The following is a 26,126-nucleotide window of genomic DNA, read 5'->3' on the forward strand; positions in this document are numbered from 1 at the left end:
AATAAAGTTATTAACCCCTAACCCGCCTCACTAACCCTATCATAAATAGTATTAACCCCTAATCTGCCCTCCCTAACATCGCCGACACCTACCTTCAATTATTAACCCCTAATCTTCCGATCGGAGCTCACCGCTATTCTAATAAATGTATTAACCCCTAAAGCTAAGTCTAACCCTAACACTAACACCCCCCTAACTTAAATATAATTTTTATCTAACGAAATAAATTAACTCTTATTAAATAAATTATTCCTATTTAAAGCTAAATACTTACCTGTAAAATAAATCCTAATATAGCTACAATATAAATTATAATTATATTATAGCTATTTTAGGATTAATATTTATTTTACAGGCAACTTGGTATTTATTTTAACCAGGTACAATAGCTATTAAATAGTTAAGAACTATTTAATAGTTACCTAGTTAAAATAATAACAAATTTACCTGTAAAATAAATCCTAACCTAAGCTCGTGCACGATTCTCCCATAGGAAACAATGGGGCTGTTTGAGCTGAAAAAAAACCTAACACCTGCAAAAAAGCAGCGTTCAGCTCCTAACGCAGCCCCATTGTTTCCTATGGGGAAACACTTCCTACGTCTGCACCTAACACTCTAACATGTACCCCGAGTCTAAACACCCCTAACCTTACACTTATTAACCCCTATTCTGCCGCCCCCGCTATCGCTGACCCCTGCATTACAGTTTTAACCCCTAATCTTCCGCTCCGTAAACCGCCGCAACCTACGTTATCCCTATGTACCCCTAATCTGCTGCCCTAACATCGCCGACCCCTATGTTATATTTATTAACCCCTAATCTGCCCCCCACAACGTCGCCGACACCTGCCTACACTTATTAACCCCTAATCTGCCGAGCGGACCTGAGCGCTACTATAATAAAGTTATTAACCCCTAATCCGTCTCACTAACCCTATCATAAATAGTATTAACCCCTAATCTGCCCTCCCTAACATCGCCGACACCTACCTTCAATTATTAACCCCTAATCTTCCGATCGGAGCTCACCGCTATTCTAATAAATGTATTAACCCCTAAAGCTAAGTCTAACCCTAACACTAACACCCCCCTAACTTAAATATAATTTTTATCTAACGAAATAAATTAACTCTTATTAAATAAATTATTCCTATTTAAAGCTAAATACTTACCTGTAAAATAAATCCTAATATAGCTACAATATAAATTATAATTATATTATAGCTATTTTAGGATTAATATTTATTTTACAGGCAACTTGGTATTTATTTTAACCAGGTACAATAGCTATTAAATAGTTAAGAACTATTTAATAGTTACCTAGTTAAAATAATAACAAATTTACCTGTAAAATAAATCCTAACCTAAGATATAATTAAACCTAACACTACCCTATCAATAAAATAATTAAATAAACTACCTACAATTACCTACAATTAACCTAACACTACACTATCAATAAATAAATTAAACACAATTGCTACAAATAAATACAATTAAATAAACTAGCTAAAGTACAAAAAATAAAAAAGAACTAAGTTACAGAAAATAAAAAAATATTTACAAACATAAGAAAAATATTACAACAATTTTAAACTAATTACACCTACTCTAAGCCCCCTAATAAAATAACAAAGCCCCCCAAAATAATAAATTCCCTACCCTATTCTAAATTAAAAAAGTTACAAGCTCTTTTACCTTACCAGCCCTGAACAGGGCCCTTTGCGCGGCATGCCCCAAGAAGTTCAGCTCTTTTGCCTGTAAAAGAAAACATACAATACCCCCCCCCCAACATTACAACCCACCACCCACATACCCCTAATCTAACCCAAACCACCCTTAAATAAACCTAACACTAAGCCCCTGAAGATCTTCCTACCTTGTCTTCACCATACCAGGTTCACCGATCCGTCCTGGCTCCGATATCTTCATCCAACCCAAGCGGGGGCTAGACATCCACTGAAGAAGTCCAGAAGAGGGTCCAAAGTCTTCCTCCTATCCGGCAAGAAGAGGACATCCGGACCGGCAAACATCTTCTCCAAGCGGCATCTTCTATCTTCTTCCATCCGGTGCGGAGCGGGTCCATCTTGAAGCAGGCGACGCGGATCCATCCTCTTCTTCCCATGTCTCCCGACGAATGACGGTTCCTTTAAGGGACGTCATCCAAGATGGCGTCCCTCGAATTCCGATTGGCTGATATGATTCTATCAGCCAATCGGAATTAAGGTAGGAATTTTCTGATTGGCTGATGGAATCAGCCAATCAGAATCTAGTTCAATCCGATTGGCCGATCCAATCAGCCAATCAGATTGAGCTCGCATTCTATTGGTTGTTCCGATCAGCCAATAGAATGCGAGCTCAATCTGATTGGCTGATTGGATCGGCCAATCGGATTGAACTAGATTCTGATTGGCTGATTCCATCAGCCAATCAGAAAATTCCTACCTTAATTCCGATTGGCTGATAGAATCCTATCAGCCAATCGGAATTCGAGGGACGCCATCTTGGATGACGTCCCTTAAAGGAACCGTCATTCGTCGGGAGACATCGGAAGAAGAGGATGGATCCGCGTCGCCTGCTTCAAGATGGACCCGCTCCGCACCGGATGGAAGAAGATAGAAGATGCCGCTTGGAGAAGATGTTTGCCGGTCCGGATGTCCTCTTCTTGCCGGATAGGAGGAAGACTTTGGACCCTCTTCTGGACTTCTTCAGTGGATGTCTAGCCCCCGCTTGGGTTGGATGAAGATATCGGAGCCAGGACGGATCGGTGAACCTGGTATGGTGAAGACAAGGTAGGAAGATCTTCAGGGGCTTAGTGTTAGGTTTATTTAAGGGTGGTTTGGGTTAGATTAGGGGTATGTGGGTGGTGGGTTGTAATGTTGGGGGGGGGTATTGTATGTTTTCTTTTACAGGCAAAAGAGCTGAACTTCTTGGGGCATGCCCCGCAAAGGGCCCTGTTCAGGGCTGGTAAGGTAAAAGAGCTTGTAACTTTTTTAATTTAGAATAGGGTAGGGAATTTATTATTTTGGGGGGCTTTGTTATTTTATTAGGGGGCTTAGAGTAGGTGTAATTAGTTTAAAATTGTTGTAATATTTTTCTTATGTTTGTAAATATTTTTTTATTTTCTGTAACTTAGTTCTTTTTTATTTTTTGTACTTTAGCTAGTTTATTTAATTGTATTTATTTGTAGCAATTGTGTTTAATTTATTTATTGATAGTGTAGTGTTAGGTTAATTGTAGGTAATTGTAGGTAGTTTATTTAATTATTTTATTGATAGGGTAGTGTTAGGTTTAATTATATCTTAGGTTAGGATTTATTTTACAGGTAAATTTGTTATTATTTTAACTAGGTAACTATTAAATAGTTCTTAACTATTTAATAGCTATTGTACCTGGTTAAAATAAATACCAAGTTGCCTGTAAAATAAATATTAATCCTAAAATAGCTATAATATAATTATAATTTATATTGTAGCTATATTAGGATTTATTTTACAGGTAAGTATTTAGCTTTAAATAGGAATAATTTATTTAATAAGAGTTAATTTATTTCGTTAGATAAAAATTATATTTAAGTTAGGGGGGTGTTAGTGTTAGGGTTAGACTTAGCTTTAGGGGTTAATACATTTATTAGAATAGCGGTGAGCTCCGATCGGAAGATTAGGGGTTAATAATTGAAGGTAGGTGTCGGCGATGTTAGGGAGGGCAGATTAGGGGTTAATACTATTTATGATAGGGTTAGTGAGACGGATTAGGGGTTAATAACTTTATTATAGTAGCGCTCAGGTCCGCTCGGCAGATTAGGGGTTAATAAGTGTAGGCAGGTGTCGGCGACGTTGTGGGGGGCAGATTAGGGGTTAATAAATATAACATAGGGGTCGGCGATGTTAGGGCAGCAGATTAGGGGTACATAGGGATAACGTAGGTTGCGGCGGTTTACGGAGCGGAAGATTAGGGGTTAAAACTGTAATGCAGGGGTCAGCGATAGCGGGGGCGGCAGAATAGGGGTTAATAAGTGTAAGGTTAGGGGTGTTTAGACTCGGGGTACATGTTAGAGTGTTAGGTGCAGACGTAGGAAGTGTTTCCCCATAGGAAACAATGGGGCTGCGTTAGGAGCTGAACGCTGCTTTTTTGCAGGTGTTAGGTTTTTTTTCAGCTCAAACAGCCCCATTGTTTCCTATGGGAGAATCGTGCACGAGCACGTTTTTGAGGCCGGCCGCGTCCGTAAGCAACTCTGGTATCGAGAGTTGCATTTGCGGTAAAAATGCCCTACGCTCCTTTTTTTGGAGCCTAACGCAGCATTTGTTTTAACTCTCGATACCAGAGTTAAATTTATGGTGCGGCCAGAAAAAAACCCGCGGAGCGTTAACAGCCCTTTTACCGCCGAACTCTAAATCTAGGCCTAAATTACTAAAAATAACAAACACTGAATTACGAAAAATAACAAATGAAATTATCAAAAATAAAAACAATTACACCTTATCAAATAGCCCTATAAAAATAAAAAAGCTCCTCCAAAATAAAAAAAACACTAGCCTACAATTAAATACCAATATCCCTTAAAAGGGTTTTTTGTAGAGCATTGCCCTAAAAAAATCAGCTCTTTTACCTGGAAAAAAATACAAAGACCCCCCAACAGTAAAACGCACCACCCAACCAATACCCCAAAATAAAAAACCTAACTCTAACAAAAACCTAAGCTACCCATTGCCCTGAATAGGGCATTTGTATGGACATTGCCCTTAACAGGGCATTCAGCTCTTTTACATTGCCCTGAAAAGGGCATTCAGCTCTTTTACATAAAGCCCAAAACCCTAATCTAAAAAAAAACCCACCCACAAAGAAAAAAAAACTAACACTAAACCCCCGAAGATCCACTCACAGTTTCTGAAGTCTGAACATCCATCCTCATCCAGGCGGCGAGAAGTCTTCATCCAGGTGGCGAGAAGTCTTCATCCAGGCGGTGTCTTCTATCTTCATCCTGGCGCGGTGGAGTGGATCCATCCTTGAAGACATCCGGCACGGAGCGTCCTCGTCATACGGTCACCGCCATACACTGGATCTTCAATGCAAGGGAGCCTTTTCATAATGGCGTCCCTTGCATAACTATTGGCTGATTTGATTATTGAAATTCAAATCAGCCAATAGGGTAAGAGCTACTGAAATCCTATTGGCTGCTCAAAACAGCCAATAGGTTGAGAGCTAATAAAATTCTATTGGCTATTCAAATCAGAATAGAATTGTTTTGCATATTTTTGTGTGAATAGTTAAATTATTCATTTTGTATCATTTTTAATTTATGATTTTCATTGTGCAGTTTTGTAATGTATGCATCTCCTCATACAAAAAAACAGTATATGCCCCTTAGGGAGATGCCATGTTTTTATGGGTAAAAAGTGATTTTATAGAATTCCACCAGGGAAATAGAAGGACTGGCAAACATCCTTATGGAATCTCACCAGCCCAAAGACTTTTTTAGAATCCGGCCTTAGACTGTTAAGATTAGTGAGTAAAGTGTGATTTATAAACATTTGAGTGTACATGATCTCACATCTCTCTTGGCTAGACTTAAATTGACAAAAAAACTTCCAATTAAAATGTACTTCTTTTAAAAATAGTATTGTTGGTAAAAATTATATCATCAACTTTAACCAAATATTTATTTTACTCATACGCTTATTTGCATTAAATGTTTTATTCTTCTATAATTAAGTCTAATAGTTTATATTTCAACTGGTATTTTTTTTTTATCTTTAGAATCTACAACCAGTCTGTATCGAAACATAATTATTGTGGTATCTGCTTTGGCACTAGTTTGTTCCATCGCTGCAACAGTGGTGTGTTGTCGTGCAAAGAAAAGGAGAAAGTATTTTTGAGTAAGTATTAAAGTTATTTTTCAATTACTCATTCTATCTATCTATCATCTATCTATCTATCTATCTATCTATTTATCCTTCTAATTTAATCCAAGGAATTTGGAATAGATAATAGTCAGGAAACAGTGTTTGGATAGTAAAAAAGTGGTCCACCAGATCTGCCTTCACAACTAAGAGGTGAAACAGAGACACATAGACGAAAAGACAGTCCAGGGTTGGAAATAGGAATTCATTCAGATAATTCTTCACAAGCAATGGGGAAAATCAGAGAGGCATAGACAAGAAACAACAGGCCAGGGATCAGGAAAGAGGGTAACAGAGATACAGATATTTCTGGGAGTATAGCTACCTTGAGCCAAGGCTTATGACATGAAATATAATATTCATGAACTGATGTTGGGGTTCCTGACTCTGGGTAATTATAGGGGATGCACCTGTCACAAAAAAGACGCCACACTGGAACTTTTGCGTAACTTCTGATATCCATGCCATAACCATGTATAAATGTCCAGCAACATTATGTGTGTGCAGGCAAGATCTGGTATGCAGCACATACCCATTGCACACCATGTGACACCAGTTGCTGAGACCATGGAGCCATAAAAGTAGCAGTTGCTTAACCGCTTTTATGTGCATGACAAGCCGTTCGCATCATGCACATCGCGGCCTGTTTGAGAATGATGAGACATTCTCGTCATCCAGGGGGATCGGCAATCAGAAGATGTTTTGGGTAATCCCCCACACTACAGGCCCTAGATCCTTGGAGGCCTAGTGGGCAGCACTCACAAGCCTTCAATGGGAGACAGTTATTCAATGTTTTGTCGCCACAAAGGTACATTGTTGTCGCAAAGAGGTGCAGTCACAGTAGCTTCAAGGGGGCTGGATGTGATGAGGTTATTCAATCCTCTCAATATTAGCTCCCCTAGCAGCTATAGACAATCTGGACACCTTATTTAAAATGCACAAAGTCCCACACAACCATAACATTTTTAAAAACACACAACTTGGGTTTTTCTGGGGTGCATATCTTAAAGTGAATGTACATTTTGATGCTAAAGTGCCCGGTTTTTAAAAATTTGTGAAAAAATACTTACCTTTTAATCCTGACAGCCGCTCGAGCTTGCTCCGCCCATCGCAAAGCCTCTTCCTGGGTCTAGAATGAGGAATCTCGCTTCCTCCAATCACGGCGTTGAATCAAACACTGATTCCCCCGGGGGGGAAGCCATGATTGGAGGATGACCGATCCATCATTTCTGACGTCAGAAATGGCTTGCGACGACCGGGGGAAGCTGGAGCTGCAGTCAAGTTTAAAAGGTAAGTATTTTTTCACAATGAGTGAAATGTAAATTTTGTTGAATTAAAGTGCCCCTGTTTTTAATGAAATTTTTAAAAACTGGGCACTTTAGCATCAAAATTTACATTCACTTTAAGAATACAAAAAATCTAAAAATGTTATAGACAACAAAAAAAGTTTATTTTTTATTGTACAAGTTCCTTTTTTGTGTACATTTTGTCTGAATATCTAGGTGTTGACTGTGGCAGTTGAAGCAGAATTCCTTATACCTTTGATCTAAATTAGGGCCCCTGGATAAAAAGTATGTTTATAGCCGCAAAGCATCAATGACCTACTCTTACTGGAGCATCAGTTAGTTCTCCTTATTTGCTTTCCTCTTTTGTCACTAAATATGCCATTGGAATGTATTGCCAAAAAGTATTTTTTTACTCATCTAATATATATCTTATTCCATTTCTTCTTCTAATAAATGACAAGGTTCAAGTGCTTCTATTTGTCTATTCGGCTTAGTAAATGCTTCTTTTGGACAACCATCCCCAAAAGCTTGTTGAAATGGAGGTGTCACCTTTCACTTGTTTTTGTGACTTAGTATCCCCAAAATTCCACCAGACTGCTAAGTACTAAAACGGTGGCGGTTAAACAATATGCACAATTGTACAGTGCAGGGCAAATTGCCAACTCTTCCAGACTTCTGAAACTTTTGATTATTGCCTTGTCTGCTTTTACTGGTATTTGACATATTCCTTTTTTTTATATAAACTCAAAAAAACTTGCTTTGTGCACAGGGGCACAGTCAAACTGGAACAGGAAAGGGCTTTCCCCAGATTGTTGACACAAAGTTGGAAGCTCCCAGTTGTCCAAAATGTCTTTGTGTCCTGTGTCATCAAGATGACCCTTCACTGGAACTAACAGGCCTAGCCAAAAACCCTGATAAACAGCCACAGAATATTATCCCTCCTCCACCAAACTTAAAGGAATAGTCCAGTCAAAATTAAACTGTAATGATTCAGATAGAGCAACTTTCTAATTTACTCCTATTATCAAGGTTTCTTTGTTCTCTTGCTATCTTTATTTAAAAAAGCAAGAATGTAAGCATAGGAGCCGGCCCATTTTTGATTCAGCACCTTGGTAGCACTTTTTGATTGGTGTCTAAATGTAGCAACCAATCAGCAAGCGCTATCCAGGTGCTGAATCAAAAATGGTCAGTCTCCTAAGCTTACATTCAAATAAAGCTACCAAGAGAAAGAAGACAAATTGATAATAGGAGTAAACTAGAAAGTTGCTTAAAATTGCACGCTCTATCTGAATCCTGAAAGTTTAATTTTGTATGCATCCCTGTAGGTAACATTCTCCCGACTTACACACACCCAGATTCTTCCATCAGATGACCCACCACCATAGTGAAGAATAATTCATCACTCCAGAGAACATGCTTCCACTGCTCCAGTCCAGTAATATTGTGTTTTACACCACTCCATGCTTGTGCATGCTGAGGTGAGGCTTGTGTACAACTGCTCAGCCATGGAAACCCATTTCATGAAGCTCTCAACTCAGAGTCCTTGTGTTGATGTTGCTTCCAGAGGCAGTTTGGAACTCTGTAGTGAGTAATGAAACAGATAAGTGATTTTTACATGCTATCTGCTTTAGCACTAATGGCCCCGCTCTGTAAGTTTGTGCGGTTTACTACTTTATGGCTGGGCTGATCTTGCTCCTAGACATTCCCACTTCACATAAATAGCACTTATAGTTGGCAGATCTAGTAGGCCAGACATTTTATGTACTGAGTTGCAAAGGTGTCAAAAGTTGGATGGGCTGCCATAGGCAGCAAGGCACTACTACCACCTTATATTTAGACCCTGACACCCTGATTTGGAGTCCTCGAGATACTCATAGGCTCCCACCACTTACACTGCCATCAGCTGATTGGCACTGCCATTCGTACTGATGTAGCTGTAACCTTTCTAAAGCCTAAGGTTTGGCAGGGTTTCTGGTGACAACGTGCTTCCTATCAAGTAACTGTGTATGCTGCTGACCCTCTGCTCAAGTTCCAGATTTGTTAAGTGAAGGCACCAAATCAAATGATTATTATACTATGATTACGTTATCAAATTATTATTATACTATGTGTTACTAATCCTATTATTGCCCAGTGTACTGTAAAGCTGTCATGTAAAGCAGCAGTCAAGTGATAGGCAGGCGTGGCTGAATACATTTCCAAGTGAAGATAGTTTTATGTTTTATCTTTACAATTCATACAACTCCTTGAAAATAAGTGTGCTTCGAGCACATTTGCCTAAATTACACAAGGAGTTTTTATTCTAGTGCTTTTACAGGTTTCTCTGTGACTTGATTAGAAGAAGCCGTGCTACAACTCTGATTTAATTACACCTTGTTGTCTATGTCTGGATTAAAGGAATCAAACAATCTCTAACTTTTTACCCTTTACCCAATAATTGGGTAACCTTTCACATTAAGTGACTCTAGAATCACCAGTGTATCTTAGTATCCTATCACCCCCTAAATGATATGTGGGACTTGTGCTCTTAATCGTGGTTATTTCTCACTACATATGTGTGCCTGATTGATTGTTTTAAGAGTGCCATTGTTAAAGGGTGGCGCTATGGAGCTTGAAGCCTAGTGTTACTGGAGAGCCTTCAGGCTCACCAGAAACACCAGTTATGAAGCAGAGGTCTAAAGACTGAGGAGGCGGACAGACATCGCCGAAATTCAACCCGATCGAATACAATCGGGTTGATTGACACCCCCTGCTAGCGACCGAATGGCGGCGAATCTGCAGTGGACGGCGTTGCACCACCAGTTCACAAGAGCTGCTGGTGCAATGCCGAATGCGGAGAGAGTATTGCTCTCGCATTTAGCGAGGTCTGTTGGACATAATCCGCAATGTCGGATCATATCTGACAGGTCTTTCATAAAAAGGCCCCTTTGTGTTTTTTGTTTTTTTTTTACAAAAGGAGTTCAAAAATATTAGTGCTATTGAGTGCTCACAATGCTCAAGATAATTTAATTGGGCTCTTTTCTTGTGCCTATATTACAAGTTGTAGTAAAAAGATATTGCTCAAGTGAAAGCCTCATGCACATTCCCCCTCTCCCTCTATTCTTCTGTGGGGCACGCTACAAACCCTTTTCTTGTTTTGCATAAGCACTAAACTGAAGGTGTGCTAAAGTCAAGGTTCATTAAAGGGACAATAAATACTTTTAGATGGTAGTATAAAGTGTAAAATTGTAAATAAAAAACAGCAACTCTGCAATATACTTTCATTATTTATTTTGTCTCTTTTTCCTGTAATTCCATTCTGAAATTGTGAGCTTTTCAGTTCCTGTTAGAAATGGAAGTGCAGAACACTGTTAAATCCAGCACAACCATTGGCTGCACACTCTAGTGACCTATTTATAACTGTCCCTTATTGGCCACAACAGAGAAGGTAACCTAAGTTATTCTCATTCTAATCTTTTCTTTAAATGCATCATTCTATCTAGCATTTATTTACTCTCTCTCTTCACTCTCTCCACCCTCTCTCTCTCCACCCTCTCTCTCTCTTTCTGTCTCTCTCTCTCTCCACTCTCACTCTCTCTCTCACTCTCTCTCTCTCTTTCTTTATTTCTCTCTCTCTCTCTCTCTCTCTCTCTCTCTCTCTCTCTCTCTCCACTCTCACTCTCTCTCTCTCTCTCTCTCTCATCTTTCTCTCTCTTCTCTCTCTCTCTCTTCTCTCTCCGTATATATATATATATATATATATATATATATATATATATATATATATATATATATATATATATATATATATATATATATATATACACACACATTATATATATATATATATATATATATATATATACTCAGTGTGCTTAGAGGAATATGGCTACACCTCACTGATGAGGCTCAATGAAGGCCGAAACGATTGTCTGGGGTTGCTGTGTTCCTTGTTTAGTGAAGAATTGCCTGGTATTTCGGCATTGGACTGATCGTAATAGGCGGGATCAGACTGATATACTACAGGAAAGTTCTCTGTGAAAAGCATTACTGGGCTAAAAGAAGCTGCACCCAGGTGGTAAATCGCCATAGAAAAGACTAACAATGGTATTGAGCTGGTTGTTCGTTCCTGTGAGTGCATTTCTCTCTGTAAAATATATATACAGTATATATATATATATATATATATATATAAATACATATATATATATATACACACACACACACACACACACTCATATATATATATATATATATATATATATATATATATATATATATATATATATATATATATACTGTACTGTATACACACACACACCTTTTATACATTTATTTGAATAATAAACATATATTTTACATTTAACCCCTGAATGACAGAATTATTCTGTTCTGGAACAATTGAGCAAACTGAAGCTATGTCCTTAAGGGGTTAATATGAATATATATATATATGTCTCCAGTTGTGAAATGTTTTAGCGCTGTTATGTAGTGCGCTCAAGTGTAACATATAACTCACAACTGGTAACATGAGTGATGTTTAGCATGGCTGCACTACACAGTATGCATTGATAGTATACGGCACACTAAAGATATGTCGGCCGCTCTAAACACTCTCTGGTAATTCTGTTTTACCATGGACTTCTAATACCAGATTTACGCTATTCTGAGCACTCCATTTTAGGAGTGTAACACGCATATACAAATACATTAGGGGTAGCATTTTAATTTCAAATGGAATTAATGCAAAACCTGAAAGCCATTTTTGCATAACATAAAACATGCACATACATATCTATTTGGTATATCCATTTTACGTTCAGTACATAAACTATTTCCTGCTACCAACAATGTCCACATCCTGTTTTTTCTTTCTAAATTTCTAACATGTAATATACTTAAATTTTATATTGTCAGTTCTATCCTTCAATTATAAAAAAATAACAGTATGATAAATCAAGGATTGACAAATTCCTATTGTAGAAGCAGTCACACACTTTAAAAGGACACTGTACCCAAAAAATTTCTTTTGTGATTCAGATTGAGAATGAAATTTTAAGCAACTTTCTAATTTACTCCTATTATCAAATTTTCTTCATTCTCTTGGTATCTTTATTTGAAATGCAAGAATATAAGATTAGATGACGGCCCATTTTTGGTGAACAACCTGGGTTGTCCATGCTGATTGGTGGATAAATTCATCCACCAATAAAAAAGTGCTGTCCAGAGTACTGAAACCAAAAAAAGATTAGATGCCTTCTTTTTCAAATAATGATAGCAAGAGAACGAAGAAAATTTGATAATAGGAGTAAATTTGAAAGTTGCTTAAAATTGCATGCTCTTTCTGAATTACAAAAGTAAAAAATTGGGTTCAGTGTCCCTTTAAGGCAGAAAAGGGTGAAAATAAATAGCATTATTCAATAACTCCCAGAATATGTCAAGCTTGTGAGGTAATAATCAGTCTGTTGTTTTCTAGTTTTACACTGTCATCAAAATCCAGATCATCTGGTATGCGTGAACTTTGTTTTTTGCTGTTTCAGCCGTAACTTTTTCTGTTATGTTTTGTAGAAAATATTGTTCTGCTGACTGTATTTTTCTGTATGAATATTATTCATTTGGATTGTATTTTTGAAGGGACATTACTCTTTAGTTTAACAAATTAGTTTAATGCTACTCTCTCTCTCTCTCCCTCTCTCTCATCTATCTATCAATTTGTTATAATTATGTTAAAGTGTAACAAAGAAATATCTGGATTTGCACAGATATTTGTGTGTTGCACTTTAATAGCAATATATTCGGTGCCAAAAGTAACCAAATTCTGTTACCTGTAGCCATATTCCACAATCGTTTATCAGTGACTATTCAAATAATGCACATCTAATATATATATATATATATATATATATATATATATATATATATATATATATATATATATATATATATATATATATATATATATATGTGTGTGTGTGTATATATATATATATATATATATATATATATATATATATATATATATATATATACAGGGCTCAAAAGTTCTTTATTGGGTGTACAATTTAATGTATTATAAGTCTACTTTCTGCCATGACTAGTGTCAGAGTTTATTAATTTGTGTAATCCAAACTGATTCTAGTCATTTAAAGGCATATCACCTCTTAAAGGGTCCAATTAACCACAAGGATACCAAGTATAATTTGCAATCACACTTTTAAGAGCTGATTTACCAGTGTTGTACAATAACATCAATAATATTTAAAGGTATATCACTTGTGGATAATATAGTATAACATTGGGACATATATATTTTTAAAGGTACCAACTAATTATACGGATACCTAATATATATGTTATCCCATTTTTATGAGCTGATTCACAAGTGTTGTATAACAACTTTTATTATATTTGAATCTGACACCAAATAATCCACTCAATAACCACCTTTTCTATACAATTTTCCCCAGTAGGGGGTTTTGTTATCACATAAAGGGGAAACTCCAATCTAAACAGAATGTATACATGCCTGATAAATGTATTTATTTCCGGATATGGTGAGTCCACGGCTTGAGTAATTACTGTTGGGAATATCACTCCTTGCCAGCAGGAGGAGGCAAAGAGCACCACAGTTAAACTGCTAAGTATCACTCCCTTACCCACAACCCCCAGTCATTCGACCAAAGGGAAATGGAGAAAAAGGAGTATCACAAGGTGTAGAGGTGCCTGAGGTTATAGTCAAAAGAACTGTCTTAAAATAAAGAGTGGGGCCGTGGACTCATAATATCTGGAAAGAAATACATTTATCAGGTAAGCATACATTTTGTTTTCTTTCTTAATATAAGGAGAGTCCACAGCTTTATTCCTTACTGTTGGGAAATACTGAACCTGGCTACCAGGAGGAGGCAAAGAAACCCCAGCCAAAAGCTTAAATACCTCTCCCACTTCCCCTATCCCCCAGTCATTATTTGCATTTCTTCATAGGAGGATGGCAGAGAAGTGTCAGAAGATTTCGGAGTTGTTTCTCAGGATGGGTATCTGCCCTTCGATATGGGACTGGAGTTTTAAGTAGTCTTGTCAGCCTCTCGGTGAGAGCAAACTTAGAGTCTGGAGATGCAGGGAAAGTCTTTTTGAAAACCCATCCAGATTGCCTGCTAACAGCTCCTTAAGCAATCAGTGTTGACGAGTTTCACTGTTTGCTTTTTCTTCGCTCAAGTCCATGTCAGGAGCGATGCTACAAGACTGTCACACTTGATAAGCTGTGTTTCTGTTCCACAGCATGGATTCTGGTAAGATTGTTTAAATTTTTACATATGTTGAGAATGCTGAAGACAGGGTCACAGTGTGACTCCTTTTATCTTAATAGAATCTTGGGTTAATATCTCCCGAGGGAGGTTATTGAACAGTGGGGATTAATCAAATGTGTTGCTTTGATTTTATGCTGCTTGATGTGTGAGATTTTTTGGACTGTTTGTTATGTGGTAATGGAACACACAGGTTTTCACTTTCACTTTGAATGCTGCGCAGCTGAACGCTTTTTCTCATAGCAGGGGCAGCCCTGCCTTGCGCACCACGTGACGACCGGGAGTGGTTTTCTCTTTCTTGACCGAGCTATCTGTCGGAGAAGACGTTTGTTTCTCTGTTTGTCTGGGTCTAGTAGGTGGTGAGTGCCCCAGCCATTGGGAGTATGAAGGTGCCGTTTTTGTGAGAAATAAAAAGATCATTTTATTCTGTGTCCTACTGTCATTAGCACAAGCTATGGAGGATTCTGGGATACTCCCTCTATTCCTATTAGTGATACCTGTCTATATTGTGAGGAGGCTTTGGTATGCCCGCCCTCTCAACTATGTTCCATATGCATCAACATGGTTAGCCCCTTAAGTACCACTGAGCCGTCCACCTCTGAGGACTCACCGTCCCGTAAGGTGCATACCCATCAGTCATCTCCCTCATCACATGCAGCTTCCTGTAGCATGCCTGATCCTCCATCTGGAGGGAGCCTTTTACCATCAGAATTTACCGCGCAGTTAAAAACGTCGATGTCTGAGGCCCTTAGTGATTTACCTTACCTCTGAGTCTTCAGAGGGTGAACCTTCTGAAATGGGGTCTGCTACTTCTAGGCCTCCGGCTGCGGAGGAGCCTGCCTTTAGATTTAAGATTGAACACTTACGTTTTCTGCTAAAGAAGGTTCTGTCTACTTTAGAGGTTCCAGAAGCCAAGTTGCCTGATGAACCTTTGATCCCTAAATTAGACAGAGTGTACGAGGACAGGGTAGCACCGCTAACTTTTCCTGTTCCTGTAAAAATAGCGAACATTATTAAGAACAAGTGGGATAGAATTGGGTCTTCCTTTTCCCCTTCGTCTGCCTTTAAAAAATGATTCCGTTCCGTTCCTAAGGTGGATGGCGCTATCTCCATGCTAGCCAAGCGTACTACTATCCCACTTGAGGATAGCTAGTTGTTTAGAGAGCCGATGGATGAAAAGATGGAAACTTTTCTCCGAAAAATGTTTCAGCATACGGGATACTTTTTTTAACCGGCAGCGGCTGTTGCCTCGGTTGCTGGAGCTTTGGCCTACTGGTGCGACTCATTAGCGGATTTGATCGAGGCGGAGGGTCCCCTCAACGTTATCCAAGAAAGAATTAAAGACTTGAGAATTGCTCATTATTTTATCTGTGATGTAAACATGCAGATAATTATATTAATAATGCAAAGATTTCTGTTTTTTCAGTACAGACCCGTTGGGCGCTCTGGCTGAAGTCTTAGTCTGCGGACATGACTTTTTAAGTCTAGACTACTTTCCCTTCCCTTTAAGGGAAATATTTTATTTGGTCCAGGCCTGGACTCCATTATCGCCTTTGTTACAGGGGGCAAGGGTGCCTTCCTACCACAGGATAAAAAAACAAGTCATTCCTTTCTTTCTGAGAAGTCTCAATGTCAGCAGTCCTCCACTAAGCCTGAGCAAACCAAGAGCAGTCAGCAGTCCTCCGCTAAGCCTGAGCAAACTAGGAGCACTTGGAAGTCAAGCAGAACAAGAAGTCTGTCGAGACCAAGTCGTCATGAAGGGGCGGCCCCTGATCTGACACTGGATTGAGTAGGGGGCAGACTGTTGCTGTTTTCAGAAGCTTGGTTTAGGGACGTGCAGGATCCATGGGTCCTGGAGGTCATAGCTCAGGGATGCAAGATAGATTTCAAATTTCAACCACCCAAGGGCATATTTCTCCTTTCAAGCCTGTTTTCAAAGCCAGAAAAGAGGGAAGCCTTTCTGTCCTCCTTAGGGGTTATTGTCCCGGTTCCTATCACAGAAAGAGGTTTTGGGATACTATTCAAACCTGTTCATGGTCCCTAAGAAGGAGAGAACTTTCTGCCCGATTCTGGACCTAATGTGCTTAAACACGTTTCTAAATGTCCCCTCGTTCAAGATGGAGACAATAAGGTCCATCCTTCCTCTAATTCAGGAAGGACATTTCATGACCAATATAGATTTGAAGGATGCCTACCTTCACGTTCCAATCCACAAAGATCACTTTCAGTTCCTGAGGATTGCGTTCCTGGACAAGCACTTCCAGTTCATTGCACTTCCGTTGGGTCTAGCTACTGCTCCAATAATTTTTAGGAAAGTTCTAGGGGCTCTCCTGGCCGTTGCCAGAACCCGGGGTATAGCAGTAGCACCCGCCTTGGATGATATTCTTGTACAAGCACCATCCTTTCGTCTAGAGGAGGACCATTCTGTATCTCTTATCTCTCTTCTTCGATCTCATGGGTGGAAGATAAACTTCGAAAAGAGTTCTCTTATTCCAAGCACCAGGGAAGATTTCCAGGGTACTATAATAGACTCAATATCAATGAGGATATTCCTAACAGACCAGAGGCATTGCAAGCTAGCTTCAAACCTGTTCATGGTCCCAAAGAAGAAGGGAACTTTCGCCTCAATTCTGGACCTAAAGTGCTTAAACATTTTTCTAAATTTCCCCTTGTTCAAGATGGAGACAATAAGGTCCATCCTTCCTCTAATTCAGGAAGGACAGTTCATGACCACTATAGATCTGAAGGATGCCTACCTTCACGTTCCAATCCACAAGGATCACTTTCAGTTCCTGAGGATTGCGTTCCTGGACAAGCACTTCCAGTTCATTGCACTTCCGTTTGGTCTAGCCACTGCTCCAAGAATTTTTAGGAAAGTTCTAGGGGCTCTCCTGGCCGTTGCCAGAACCCGGGGTATTGCAGTAGCTCCCGACTTGGACAATATTCTTGTACAAGCACCATCCTTTCATCTAGCGGAGGACCATTCTGTATCTCTTCTCTCTCTTCTTTGATCTCATGGGTGGAAGATAAAAGAGTTCTCTTATTCCAAGCACCAGGGTAGAATTCCGGGGTACTATGATAGACTCAATATCAATGAGGATATTTCTAACATACCAGAGGCATTGCAAGCTAGCTTCAGCATGTCTTGCCCTCCGGAGCTCCTTAAGGCCATCTGTGGCTCAATGTATGGAGGTAATCGGTCTGATGGTGGCTTCCATGGACATCATTCCTTTTGCTTGATTCCATTTGAGAACTGTCCAGTTGTGCATGCTCAGACAATTGAATGGCGACCATGCAGATCTATCTCAGAGAATAGAGTTAGATCAGTCATCAAGGGATTCTCTCCCATAGTGGATTTCTCAGGAATATCTGTCTCAGGGCACATGTTTTTGAAGACCTTCCTGGCTGATCGTGACCACAAACGCCAGCCTGCTGGGCTGGGGAGCAGTCTGGAACTCATTAAAAGCTCAGGGCCTTTGGACTCGGGAGGAGTCTGCTCTTCCCATCAATATCTTGGAGTTGAGGGTGATTTGCAATGCTCTATTGGCTTAGCCTCAGTTGTCCTCAGCTCAGTTTATCAGGTTCCAGTCAGACAACATAACCTCTGTGGCTTACATCAATCACCAGGGAGGAACTCGGAGTTCCTTAGCCATGAAGAAAGTTACACGGATTCTTCAATGTTCAGAGACCCACAATTGCTGTCTATCTGCCATCCACATTCAAGGAGTAAACAACTGGGAAATTAATTTTCTGAGCAGACAGACTTTTCATCCCGGGGAGTGGAAACTCCATCTGAAGGTGTTTTTCAGCTTAGTCCTCAAATGGGGGTGCCGGAGTTAGATCTGATGGTGTCCTGTCAGAACACCAAGCTTCCAAGGTACGGTTCAAGGTCAAGAGATTCGCAGGCCATTCTTATAGATGCTCTGGTGGTTCCTTGGGTTTTCAGGTTGGCATACCTGTTTCCTCCATTTGCTCTCCTTCCATGAGTCATTGTTCATATCAAACAGGAGATCAGTGATCTTTGTTTGAAGGATGAGCAGTAGCCTGAAGAGAGAGGCAAGAGGAAATTATTTTGTTTCTCTTGTTAAGTGTAGTCAGTCCACGGGTCATCCATTACTTATGGAATATATCTCTTCCTAACAGGAAGCTGCAAGAGGATCACCCAGCAGAGCTGCTATATAGCTCCTCCCCTCACATGTCATATTCAGTCATTCTCTTGCAGCCTAACTAGATTGGTCGCTGTGAGAGGTCTGTGGTGTTTTTTAACTTAGTTTATTTCTACAATCAAAAGTTTGTTATTTTAAATAGCACCGGAGTGTGCTGTTTATTCTCAGGCAGCATTAGAAGAAGAATCTGCCTGCGTTTTCTATGATCTTAGCAGACGTAACTAAGATCCACTGGCTGTTCTCATCTGAGGAGTGAGGTAACTTCAGAGAAGGGGAATAGCATGCAGGGCCCCCCTGCAAATGAGGTATGTGCCGTAATTATTTTTCTGAGGAATGGAATTGACTGAGAAAATACTGCTGATTCCAATGTAAAGTAAGTTCAGCCTTAAATGCAGTGATAGCGACTGGTATTAGGCTGATGAGTGTGTGTACACTGAATGTATTTTTCTAAGGAATGGAATTGACTCTGAAAATACTGTTAATACTGAAATAATGTATGAGCCTTAACTGCAGTAAAAGCGACTGGTAGCAGGCTTATTAATAACAATTCATAACTTTTCAAATGTATGTTTAAAACGTTTACTGGCATGTTAATCGTTTTTTGTGAGGTACTTGGTGATAAAACTTATTGGGGCATGATTTTTACCACATGGCCATCTTTGTTTTCTGCATAGAAACAGTTTTCTGAGCTTCCCCACTGTTGTAATATGAGTGGGAGGGGCCTATTTTAGCGCTTTTTTGCGCAGTAAAAATTCAGTCACAATCTGTCTACTTCATCCTCCATGATCCAGATCGTTTCTAGAGAGCTCAGGGGTCTTCAAAATTCATTTTGAGGGAGGTAATCAGTCACAGCAGACCTGTGACAGTGTGTTTTGACTGTGAGAAAAACGTTAATTATTAAATTGTTAATCCGTTTTTGGGTATTAAGGGGTTAATCATCCATTTGCTGGTGGGTGCAATCCTTTGCTAACTTAATACATTTACTGTGAAAAATTGGTTGCTATAACTATTTTGGTTCATTGTTATTTCAACTGTGACAGCTTTTTGTGCTTCTTAAAGGCACAGTAGCGTTTTTTATATTGCTTGTAAATTTATTTAGAAAAGTATTTCCAAACTTGCTAGTCTCATTGTTAGTCTGTTTAAACATGTCTGACACAGATGAATCTCTTTGTTCACTATGTTTAAAGGCCAATGTGGAGCCCAATAGAAATTTATGTACTAATTGCATTGATGCTACTTTAAATAAAAGTCAATCTTTACATGTAAAGAAATTATCACCAGACAACGAGGGGGAAGTTATGCCGACTAACTCTCCTCACGTGTCAGTACCTTCGCCTCCCGCTCAGGAGGTGCGTGATTTTGTGGCGCCAAGTACATCAGGGAGGCCCTTACAAATCACTTTGCAAGACATGGCTACTGTTATGACAGAAGTATTATCTAAATTGCCAGAATTAAGAGGCAAGCACGATAGCTCTGGGTTAAGGACAGAGCGCGTGGATGAGGTGAGAGCCATGTCAGATACTGCGTCACAGTTTGCAGAACGTGAAGACGGAGAGCTTCATTCTGTGGGTGACGGATCTGATCCAGGGAGACTGGATTCAGAGATTTCTAATTTTAAATTTAAGCTTGAGAACCTCCGCATATTGTTAGGGGAGGTATTAGCGGCTCTGAATGATTGTAACACGGTTGCAATTCCAGAAAAATTATGTAGGTTGGATAGATACTATGCGGTATCGCTGTGTACTGACGTGTTTCCTATACCTAAAAGGCTTACAGATATTATTAGCAAGGAGTGGGATAGACCTGGTGTGCCCTTTTCCCCTCCTCCCATATTTAGGAAAATGTTTCCTATAGACGCCACCACACAAGACTTATGGCAGACGGTCCCTAAGGTGGAGGGAGCAGTTTCTACTTTAGCTAAGCGTACCACTATCCCGGTGGAGGATAGTTGTGCCTTTTCAGATCCAATGGATAAGAAATTAGAGGGTTACCTTAAGAAAATGTTTGTTCAACAAGGTTTTATCTTACAGCCCCTTACATGCATTGCGCCTGTCACTGCTGCGGCGGCATTCTGGTTTGAGTCTCTGGAAGAGGCCATTCGCACAGCTCCATTGGATGAAATTATGAACAAGCTTAATGCACTTAAGCTAGCTAACGCATTTGTTTCTGATGCCGTCGTACATTTAACCAAACTTACGGCTAAGAACTCCGGATTCGCCATCCAAGCGTGCAGAGTGCTATGGCTTAAATCCTGGTCAGCGGACGTGACTTCTAAATCTAAATTGCTTAATATTCCTTTCAAAGGGCAGACCTTATTCGGGCCCGGCTTGAAAGAAATTATAGCTGACATTACGGGAGGTAAGGGCCATGCTCTACCTCAGGACAGGGCCAAATCAAAGGCCAAACAGTCTAATTTTCGTGCCTTTCGTAACTTCAAGGCTGGAGCAGCATCAACTTCCTCCGCTCCAAAACAGGAAGGAGCTGTTGCTCGTTACAGGCAGGGCTGGAAAGTTAACCAGTCCTGGAACAAGGGCAAGCAGGCCAAGAAACCTGCTGCTGCCTCCAAGACAGCATGAAGAGAGGGCCCCCTATCCGGAAACGGATCTAGTGGGGGGCAGACTTTCTCTCTTCGCCCAGGCTTGGGCAAGAGATGTCCAGGATCCCTGGGCGTTGGAGATCATATCTCAGGGATATCTCCTGGACTTCAAAACTTCTTCTTCACGAGGGAGATTTCATCTTTCAAGGTTATCAGCAAACCAAATAAAGAAAGAGGCGTTTCTACGCTGTGTACAAGACCTTTTACTAATGGGGGTGATCCACCCAGTTCCGCGGACGGAACAAGGGCAGGGATTCTATTCAAATCTATTTGTGGTTCCCAAGAAAGAGGGAACCTTCAGACCAATCTTGGACTTAAAAATCCTAAACAAATTTCTAAGAGTTCCATCATTCAAAATGGAAACTATTCGAACCATCCTTCCCATGATCCAAGAGGGTCAGTACATGACCACAGTGGATTTAAAGGATGCCTACCTTCACATACCGATTCACAAGGATCATTATCGGTACCTAAGATTTGCTTTCCTAGACAGGCATTACCAGTTTGTAGCTCTTCCCTTCGGATTAGCTACGGCTCCAAGAATCTTTACAAAAGTTCTGGGCTCACTTCTGGCGGTACTAAGACCAAGCGTCAAGTTTTCAAACTGCCAAGTCTCATACAGAGATAGTTCTGGCATTTCTGAGGTCGCATGGGTGGAAGGTGAACGTGGAAAAGAGTTCTCTATTACCACTTACAAGAGTTCCCTTTCTAGGGACTCTTATAGATTCTGTAGAGATGAAAATTTACCTGATAGAGGCCAGGTTATCAAAACTTCTAAATGCTTGCCGTGTCCTTCATTCCATTCCACACCCGTCAGTAGCTCAGTGCATGGAAGTAATCGGCTTAATGGTAGCGGCAATGGACATAGTACCATTTGCGCTCCTGCATCTCAGACCGCTGCAATTGTGCATGCTAAGTCAGTGGAACGGGTATTACTCAGATTTGTCCCCCCTACTAAGTCTGGATCAAGAGACCAGAGATTCTCTTCTATGGTGGCTCTCTCGGCCACATCTGTCCAAGGGGATGACCTTTCGCAGGCCAGATTGGACGATTGTAACAACAGACGCCAGCCTTCTAGGCTGGGGCGCAGTCTGGAACTCCCTGAAAGCTCAGGGATTATGGACTCAGGAGGAGAAACTCCTCCCAATAAATATTCTGGAATTAAGAGCAATATTCAATGCTCTCCTAGCTTGGCCTCAGTTAGCAACTCTGAGGTTCATCAGATTTCAGTCGGACAACATCACGACTGTGGCTTACATCAACCATCAAGGGGGAACCAGAAGTTCCCTAGCGATGTTGGAAGTCTCAAAGATAATTCGCTGGGCAGAGTCTCACTCTTGCCACCTGTCAGCGATTTACATCCCAGGCGTAGAGAACTGGGAGGCGGATTTTCTAAGTCGCCAGACTTTTCATCCGGGGGAGTGGGAACTTCATCCGGAGGTCTTTGCTCAACTGATTCTTCGTTGGGGCAAACCAGATCTGGATCTCATGGCGTCTCGCCAGAATGCCAAACTTCCTTGTTACGGATCCAGGTCCAGGGACCCGGGAGCGGTGCTGATAGATGCTCTGACAGCCCCTTGGGTCTTCAACATGGCTTATGTGTTTCCACCATTCCCGATTCTTCCTCGTTTGATTGCCAAGATCAAACAGGAGAGAGCTTCGGTGATTCTGATAGCGCCTGCGTGGCCACGCAGGACCTGGTATGCAGACCTAGTGGACATGTCGTCCTGTCCACCGTGGTCTCTGCCTCTGAGACAGGACCTTCTAATTCAGGGTCCTTTCAAACATCCAAATCTAATTTCTCTGAGGCTGACTGCATGGAGATTGAACGCTTGATTCTATCAAAGCGTGGCTTCTCGGAGTCGGTTATTGATACCTTAATACAGGCTAGGAAGCCTGTTACCAGAAAAATTTACCATAAGATATGGCGTAAATATTTATATTGGTGCGAATCCAAGAGTTACTCATGGAGTAAGGTTAGGATTCCTAGGATATTGTCCTTTCTACAAGAGGGTTTAGAAAAGGGCTTATCTGCTAGTTCGTTAAAGGGACAGATTTCTGCTCTGTCTATTCTTCTACACAAACGTCTGGCTGAAGTTCCAGACGTTCAGGCTTTTTGTCAGGCTTTAACTAGGATTAAGCCTGTGTTTAAGACTGTTGCTCCGCCGTGGAGCTTAAACTTAGTTCTTAATGTTCTTCAAGGCGTTCCATTTGAACCCCTTCATTCCATCGATATCAAGCTGTTATCCTGGAAGGTTTTGTTTTTGATGGCTATTTCCTCGGCTCGAAGAGTCTCTGAGTTATCTGCCTTACATTGTGATTCTCCTTATCTGATTTTTCATTCAGACAAGGTAGTTCTGCGTACTAAACCTGGGTTCTTACCTAAGGTAGTTACTAACAGGAATATCAATCAAGAGATTGTTGTTCCATCACTGTGTCCTAACCCTTCTTCAAAGAAGGAACGACTTTTGCATAATTTGGACGTAGTCCGTGCCCTGAAGTTCTATTTGCAGGCAACTAAAGATTTTCGTCAAACTTCTTCCCTGTTTGTCGTTTACTCTGGACAGAGAAGAGGTCAAAAGGCTTCGGCTACCTCTCTCTCTTTTTGGCTTCATAGCATAATACGTTTAGCATATGAGACTGCTGGACAGCAGCCTCCTGAAAGGATTACAGCTCATTCTACTAGAGCTGTGGCTTCCACCTGGGCCTTTAAAAATGAGGCCTCTGTTGAACAGATTTGCAAGGCTGCGACTTGGTCTTCGCTTCACACCTTTTCAAAATTTTACAAATTTGACACTTTTGCTTCTTCGGAGGCTATTTTTGGGAGAAAGGTACTTCAGGCAGTGGTTCCTTCTGTTTAATGTTCCTGCCTTGTCCCTCCCTTCATCCGTGTACTTTAGCTTTGGTATTGGTATTCCATAAGTAATGGATGACCCGTGGACTGACTACACTTAACAAGAGAAAACATAATTTATGCTTACCTGATAAATTTATTTCTCTTGTAGTGTAGTCAGTCCACGGCCCGCCCTGTCTTTAAGGCAGACCTAAATTTTAATTAAACTCCAGTCACCACTGCACCCTATGGTTTCTCCTTTCTCGTCTGCTTTGGTCGAATGACTGAATATGACATGTGAGGGGAGGAGCTATATAGCAGCTCTGCTGGGTGATCCTCTTGCAGCTTCCTGTTAGGAAGAGATATATTCCATAAGTAATGGATGACCCGTGGACTGACTACACTACAAGAGAAATAAATTTATCAGGTAAGCATAAATTATGTTTTTTCCTGACCTCTGTCAGAAAAATCTTCATCAATAGAGAATTTATTATGGTGAACTGGAAATGTTTGTCCAGAAAGGCAAATCTCAAGAATCCGTGATGGTCCCTGTGAATAGGAACATGAAGATACGCATCCTTTAGGTCTATGGTTGTCATGAACTGACCCTCTTGTACTAAAGGAAGAATGGAGCGTATAGTCTCCATCTTGAAGGATGGAACTTTGAGAAACTTGTTTAGACACTTCAAGTCTAGAATGGGATGGAAAGTTCCCTCTTTTTTGGGAACCACAAATAGGTTGGAGTAGAACTTGAGACCCTGTTCCTGCACTGGAACTGGAACTAATCACTCCCAGGGAGGAAAGATGTTGTATACATTTCAAGAATGCCTCTCTCTTTATCTGGTCTGCAGATAATCTTGAGAGAAGGAATCTGCCTCTGGGAGGAAAAGTCTTGAATTCCAATTTGTAACCCTGGGATACTATGTCCACAGTCCAGGGATCTGGGACATCTCGTATCCAGGATTGAGAGAACTGAGAAAGTCTGCCCCCACCTGATCCGATCCCGGATCGGGGGTAAGCCCTTCACGCTGATTTGGAATCAGCTGCAGGTTTCTTTGATTGTTTCCCCTTGTTCCAAGACTGATTGGGTTTCCAAGAAGACTTGGATTGTTCCTGCTTGGAAGAAGAAGAGGAAGGCTTTCCTTTGAAGTTACGTAAGGAACGAAAATTACTCTGACGTTCTTTAGGCTTATTCTTCTTATCTTGAAGTAGAAAAGACCCTTTTCCACCCGTAATATCAGAGATAATTTGTGCCAAACCATTTCCAAACAAGGTTTTGTCCTTGTAAGGAATCACTAGAAGCTTGACTTTAGAGGAAACAAACGCAGACCAGAATTTCAACCATAACACCCTGTTTTTAGCTCCTAGTCTAACAACCTGTAAAATGGCATCTGTAATAAAGGAATTTGCCAACTTAAGAGCTTTAATCCTATCTTGAATTTCATCTAAGGAAGTCTCTACTTGAAGAGAATTAGACAAGGCATCGAACCAATAAGATGCCGCACTAGTCACGGAGGCAATACACCATAAATCTTTTTCTAATAAGCACCGAGCTTCTTGTCCATCGGATCCTTAAAAGAGCAGCTATCCTCAATAGGAATAGTGGTTCTCTTAGCCAGAGTGGAAATGGCCCCTTTAACTTTGGGTACAGTATATCAAGGGTCTTTAATGGAGTCCTTGACAGGAAACATTTTCTTAAAAATGGGAGATGGGGAAAAATTACACCCCTGGTTTCTCCTATTCCTGTGAGATAATCTCCATAGCACAGTCCGCCACAGGAAAAATCTCCGAAGTGGAAGGTTCATCAAAGAAACTATTAAGTTTAATAGTTTTTTTTTTAGGAGTGACAACGACAGGGGTATTGGAGTCATCTAAATTAGCTAAAACCTCCTTTAACAATACACAAAGGTGTTCAAGCTTAAATCTGAAGGATACCACCTCAGTCTTAGAAGAAGGAATTATACTGTCCGAATCTGAGATTTCACCCTCAGAAAGTCCTGATGTATCTATCTCTTCAGAGTTATGAGAAAGGGCAACTTGGGAAGTAGAACTGAGGACAGGCACC

The 26,126-nt window shown here is 40.4% G+C and overlaps 1 protein-coding gene across 2 annotated transcripts in view; it reads left to right on the plus strand.

The window, feature by feature from the left end:
• Positions 1 to 26,126, plus strand: part of LOC128652891 (OX-2 membrane glycoprotein) — a 162,962-nt gene that overhangs the window by 105,130 nt on the left and 31,706 nt on the right. For both annotated transcript variants that reach the window (XM_053705880.1, XM_053705881.1), the window contains exon 6: positions 5,758 to 5,876. In XM_053705880.1, the coding sequence (XP_053561855.1) occupies positions 5,758 to 5,876 (119 nt within the window). The remainder of the gene's footprint in view (positions 1 to 5,757; positions 5,877 to 26,126) is intronic.

This window comes from Bombina bombina, chromosome 3 (genome assembly GCF_027579735.1).
Source record: "Bombina bombina isolate aBomBom1 chromosome 3, aBomBom1.pri, whole genome shotgun sequence".
NCBI classification, from domain to species: Eukaryota; Metazoa; Chordata; class Amphibia; order Anura; family Bombinatoridae; genus Bombina; species Bombina bombina.